The sequence below is a fragment of the Aquarana catesbeiana genome, linkage group LG01, assembly GCF_042186555.1.
Source record: "Aquarana catesbeiana isolate 2022-GZ linkage group LG01, ASM4218655v1, whole genome shotgun sequence".
Classification (NCBI taxonomy): Eukaryota; Metazoa; Chordata; class Amphibia; order Anura; family Ranidae; genus Aquarana; species Aquarana catesbeiana.
In genome coordinates this window covers 598,017,284-598,023,283 of record NC_133324.1, presented here as the reverse complement: position 1 = coordinate 598,023,283, position 6,000 = coordinate 598,017,284, and the positions used below count along the sequence as shown (strand labels likewise).

General features: G+C 49.4%; 1 protein-coding gene across 2 annotated transcripts in view; it reads left to right on the top strand.

The window, feature by feature from the left end:
* Positions 1-1,354: 1,354 nt before the first annotated feature.
* Positions 1,355-6,000, top strand: part of TNKS (tankyrase) — a gene marked incomplete in the record, with an annotated part of 313,626 nt that continues 308,980 nt past the window's right edge. For both annotated transcript variants that reach the window (XM_073598540.1, XM_073598531.1), the window contains 1 exon segment: positions 1,355-2,110. In XM_073598540.1, coding sequence (XP_073454641.1) covers positions 1,576-2,110 — 535 coding nt within the window.

Here is a 6,000-nt window from a genome sequence, read left to right as displayed (position 1 = left end):
CATTTTTAAACGTCGGTTACTATGTGTCAAGTTGAATTGTTCAGGAGAGGTTTTAAAACGTCCCGTGTACATTAGGCCTAAGGGAGTAAAACCTTCTGGGGCTGAAGAGGTCAAGCATGCGTCACGCACACTTGAAATGCATGCAGTCACAAACACGCAGTTCTGTGCAGTTTCTGGTGTGAATGGGCCCAGGGTCGGTGCTACCACTAGGCAAACTAGGCAGCTACCTAGGACGCACTGCTGCCTAGGGCGCCTGGCCACTGGTGTTCCTACTCTTTTCTCTGCAGCCATCAACTAAGTCTCAGCATCAGCAGGCAGCCGCCGCTCTTTTTCGCACATTGCACATAGACTCCCGAGTGAATGGAAGCAAGCAAACATTCATTGATGGTCACTGGTAGGCTGCATTGTTGGGACGCTGGTGAGGCTGCATTTGATGGGCACTGGTGGGCTGCGTTTGATGGGTGCTGGTAGGCTGCATTGATGGGCACTGGTGAGGCTAAATTTGATGGGCACTGGTAGGCTGCATTGATGGGACGCTGGTGAGGCTGCATTTGATGGGCACTGGTGGGCTGCACTGATGGGACGCTGGTGAGGCTGCATTTGATGGGCACTGGTGGGCTGCGTTTGATGGGTGCTGGTAGGCTGCATTGATGGACGCTGGTGAGGCTAAATTTGATGGGCACTGGTAGGCTGCATTGATGGGACGCTGGTGAGGCTGCAATTGATGGGCACTGGTGGGCTGCGTTTGATGGGTGCTGGTAGGCTGCATTAATGGACGCTGGTGAGGCTGCATTGGGCACTGGCTGCGTTTGATGGGCACCAGCAGGCTGCATTTGATGGGCACCGGCAGGCTGTGTTTGATGGGCACCAGCGGGCTGCGTTTGATGGGCACCAGCGGGCTGCATTTGATGGGTGCTTCATTAAAAAGGTGGGGTATACATGGGCAGGGCAAAGGGGTGGAGCCAAGGGGGTGCAAAATTAGGTTTTGCCTAGGACAGGGATATGCAATTTAGCGGACCTCCAGCTGTTGCAGAACTACAAGTCCCATGAGGCATAGCAAGACTCTGACAGCCACAAGCATGACACCCAGAGGCAGAAGCATGATGGGACTTACAGTTTTGCAACAGCTGGAGGTCCGCTAATTGCATATCCCTGGCCTAGGATGTCAAAAATCCTTGCACCAGCCCTGAACGGACCCTAGGCCGAATCCGTGGTAGAACCAAGCAGTGAACAACACACATTGTCACGTTGGCCAAGTTGTTAATAAAGCTAGACAAGGAAAAAAAATAATGCACCAATCCTCACGCTTTGCTGCGCTTACACCAATAGCACTTCGCAGCATCAGAAGAAGTCCCGCCCACCCTCGGAAGCCCGGCCCTATCCCGTTTGGCCGCAGAACTGATTCGGGTTGATGGTATTGTTTATGCCCGCTGAGCCCCGCCTTTGCTGATGACGTCGCTTGCCGTGTATCGCTCGGTTGTTGTGTTGGTAGGCCGTACTGGGGGGAGCCGGTGACCCTGTAACACTTGCCGTTAGTGAGGAGAAGCGGAGCCCCGTGTCGGCTATAGAGGGGAGATGGCGGCTGTGTCCTCCAGGCGCTCTCAGCAGCAGCAACAACAAGTGTCCGTCACAGCGGGACAGCAGCAGCCTTCCCCGTCCACCTCACCTCCTCCTAGCAGCCTGGCCTCCCCGCCGCTCTCTCCTCCCCGGAGCCCGGTGATGTTACCCGCCTGTGAGAGGCCAGGCCCGGATAACCAGCCTGAGGGGGAGTTCATGCCCAGGCCCCTGTCTCCTCCCCCGGGGGAAGCCGCTGCTGTGTTATCCCCGGGCACCTTACCTCCAGCCCCGGCCCCCAGCTCGGACAGTAGTAGTAGCTCGTCCTCCTCCAGCCTGTCATCAGGGGGCAGCCCGGCCGAGAGCCCTGAGAGCGGAGGAGGAGGAGGATCGGGGCCTGTGGCGGGTCTGAGTGCTGTGAGTGGAGCCTTCCGAGAACTGTTTGAGGCGTGCAGGAACGGAGACGTGTCCCGGGTCAGAAGACTGCTGGAGCCGGCGAATGTCAACGCCAAGGACATGGCTGGAAGGAAGTCCACCCCGCTACACTTCGCTGCAGGTGCGGGACCATCTCTTCTATAGTCAATGGGTCACAAACGCATGTTAACACTCACAGGCAAAACGCGTTGCTCTTTAGCAGACGCACGGGGTACCTTTATAGGGTTACATATTCGCGGTTCTGCGTGTCGTGTTTGCACGAGCACAGCAGCCCATTCATTTATGTAGGCTGCTCTACCTTCCTTCTCTGCAGGAAAAAGATCCCTGAGGCTTCATGCCAGAACGCGATGCTAGAAACCCGCATTCAGTGCCAGTTTCCCACACCGCATTCAGATCGTACTGAACTTGTGATCTGCAGCGGGTGTCAGTGCAAAGTTAAAGTGTTTGTAAACCCATTTAATTAGGTCTATGCCAGCCCCTCTATTAGAACCTGGCATAGCACACTGTGTTAGTCTTTTATAGAAACAAGGCTTTTAAATACCTGTTTAGAGCTGTCTTCAGGCCGGTCACATGACTCGCGGCTGCTGTATACCTCCGATACATGGAAACTGCAGGAGGGACCGAGATCTCCCTCTGACGTCAGCTGGGGATGTCACATGTGCGCTCAGCCCCTCCTGCAGTAGCCCTGGAAACTGTCCGAGAGTCACATGACCGGCCTGAAAATGGCTCTAAACAGGCATTTACAAGCCTCATTTTTATAAAAGAATAATACAGTGTGGCATGTTAGGCTCGAATAGAGGGGCTGGCAGTGAACATTGTAGCTTTTTTTATTTTACTAATAGCGGGGCGGGGACAGAGACACAACTGACAGACAGGGAGGAGGGGATGTGGGGGTGAGAGCAGGGCTGCAGATGACACTGATATACTCTGACCACGGTGGTCGGGGTTTAGCAGCCCTGATTATTGTGGTCAGGGCAGAGAGGGGATACAGGAAGTGCCAGTTTTTTTTTTTTACATTTTAGAGGGGGGCAGATTACATAGCACAAGCCCTGTGCTGTTTAATCTGTTTTAAGGGACCAGGATATCTATTTTTTTTTTTTGGGGTTCACAAACACTTTAACCACTTCCCGCCTGCTGGCCATCATATAACATCCTTGACTTTGAGTGGTGATATCTGAATTATGCCTGCAGCTACAGGCATCATTCAGATATCGTCTTTTAGAGCCGGCAATTCTCTACACCAAAAGAATGATCATAGCGGTTGTTCAGCTGCTTGATCGTTCTTACCGGCGGGGAGAGGGGATCTCCCGCCACCTTCCGGTGCTTCTACCAACTCCCCTCTGCCATCGGTGAGTTGGAGAACGGATCCGCCGGCCCCGGATGCTGACGATAGAGATTTCCGGCAGGCCAGATGGTCCCTGGAGTCTCTATGATCGTTCGGAGGCCGGGCGCGATGTTATGAGGTCACACCCGTCCTCTGCATTCGAAAAAACAGTGCTGCCTTGGCTGGGAAACTGAGATCGTTTTTATTTCAGGCTTCCCAGCCTAGAGGTGAGATGTGGGGTCTTATTGACCCCGTATCTCACTTTACAGAGGACCAGTCATGCTTATTCCTATTACAAGAGATGTTTACACTCCTTGTAATAGGAATAAAAGTGATTAAAAAAAAAAAAAAAAGTGTCAAACTAGAAATATAAAAGTAAAATTAACAATAAAAAAATATTTTTTTTTAAAGTGCCCCTGTCCCTGTGTATACGCATACGTAAGTTGTGCCCACGTATGTAAACGGTGTTCAAACCACACGTGATGTATCACCATGAACGTTAGAGCGAGAGCAATAATTCTAGCCCTAGACCTCCTCTGTAAATCCAAACATGTAACCAGTAAATTTTTTTTTTTTTTTTTCAAGCTTCGCCTATGGAGATTTTTAAGTACCAAAGTTTGACGCCATTCCACGAGCGTGTGCAATTTTAGCATGACATGTTGGGTATCTGTTTACTCAGCATAACATAATCTTTCACATTATGCAAAAAAATTGGGCTAACATTACTGTTTTTCTTTAAAGCATGAAACTGTTTTTTTTTTCCAAAAAAAAAGTGTTTGAAAAATTGCTGCACAAATACCGTGTGAGATAAAGTTACAACGGCCATCTTATTCTCTAGGGTGTCTACTAAAAAAACATATATAATGTTAGGGGGTTCTGAGTAATTTTCTAGCAAAAAAATGATGATTTTTACATGTAGGAGAGAAATGTCAGAATTGGCCTGGGTGGCAAGTGGTTAAGCAACCACTTGACCTCTGAAAAATTTACCCCCCTTTATGACCAGGCCATTTTTTGTGATACGGCACTGCGTTACTTGTAACTGACAATTGCGCGGTCGTGCGACACTGTACACAAATAAAATTAATGTCCTCTTTTTTTCCCCACAAATAAAGATTTAATTTGGTGGTATTTAATCACCTCTGTGTTTTTTTTTTTTTTTATAGCGTCTACTATGAGATATTGTTATTTATTTTTTACTAGTAATGGCGGCGATTCGTGACTTATAGCATAACTACGATATTGCGGCAGACATTCTGACACTTTGTGGGGACCAGTGACTCTAATACCGTTATAGTGCTAAAAAATATGCACTGTCACTGTACTAATGACACTAGCTAGGAAGGGGTTAAAAGAGAAGTAGAGACTTTTTCTTTTTTTTTAGAATCATCCTTGCGTAGGTGGTTGCCGCATTGGTCTCCCGCCGGCTCCAACACTAAGAACCAAGCGATCAAACACTGCTGATCACTCGGTTCTCAGGGCTCCCCAAACTGTCAGTCACCAGCTCTCTGCTCTGCCCCCCCCCCCGTGTTCACTTGGGCGCTGGGGAGAGGCGGGAACAGCTGGCTCAGAGGCTGAGCCTGGTGCTGGTCCAGGCATGTGGTGGATCCCGACTGAACTGGCTCTGTGATGTCAGCAGACAGTGGGCTTCAGCATGCTGTCAGCTGAAAACAGGTGTTCAAAACAAACTGCACTCCTGTGATCCACAGGAGAAGTAGAGCCAAAGCTTGTTCTAACATCAGGGGCAATAAAAGGGTTAACTGTGTGCCTAGCCAGTGTTTTACTACAGCGTGTAAGGTGCTTTTACTAGGGAAGTCATGGATCCTAGTCCCTGCTTCTCAGAGACACAGGATCCATGCCTTCCCTCCTGTCAGAACAGAAATCTGCCTTGTTTACATAGGCAGACCGCCATTGTGCCTCTCTGGCTGATGATAGTTGGGTGATATCGAGGCTGTGTGCAATCGCAGCGGGAGCAAGCCGACGGCACGCATTTGCACCCCCTACCCAGAAGTGCAGGTTCATGCATATATGCGTGGTTCTGTCACAGCTGTCGTCCTATAGCAGTAAAACTGCTATAGGGAGGTCGCTAAGTGGTTAATATAGCCATTCAGCTTTAAACTGACTTTCTCTAAATCTACTGGCAGCCACATTCTAAGACTAACCTATCTAACCCTTTAAAGAAAAAATCTCTATACATACCTTTTCTGCAGCCAATCTAGTTCGGTCTCCAATGGCGGATGCTGTGTGGAAGAGACAGCCGACAATGGCTGGGAAATTACATCACCCATAGAGTTACTTTGGGGCTTCCGTTGTCGGCTGACTCTCCTACACACTCCTACACAAAGAATCTTCCGCTGACAGCTCAGCCTGGGACCGGATCGGAGCAGAAAAGGTATGTATAGCAATCTCTTCTTTATAGGGCTAGATAGGTTAGTCTTAGAATGTAAGTAGATTTATGCCGCGTACACACGGTCGGATTTTCCAACGGGAAATGTTGGATGTGATGAGCTTGTTGTCGGAAAGTCCGACCATGTGTATGCTCCATCGAACATTTGCTGTCGGACTTTACGTCAACAAATGTTTTCTAGCAAGTTCTCAAATTTTCCACCAACAAAACTTTGTTGTCGGAAAGTCCGATCGTGTGTACACAAGTCCGTCGCACAAAAGTTCACGCATGCTTGGAATCAAGC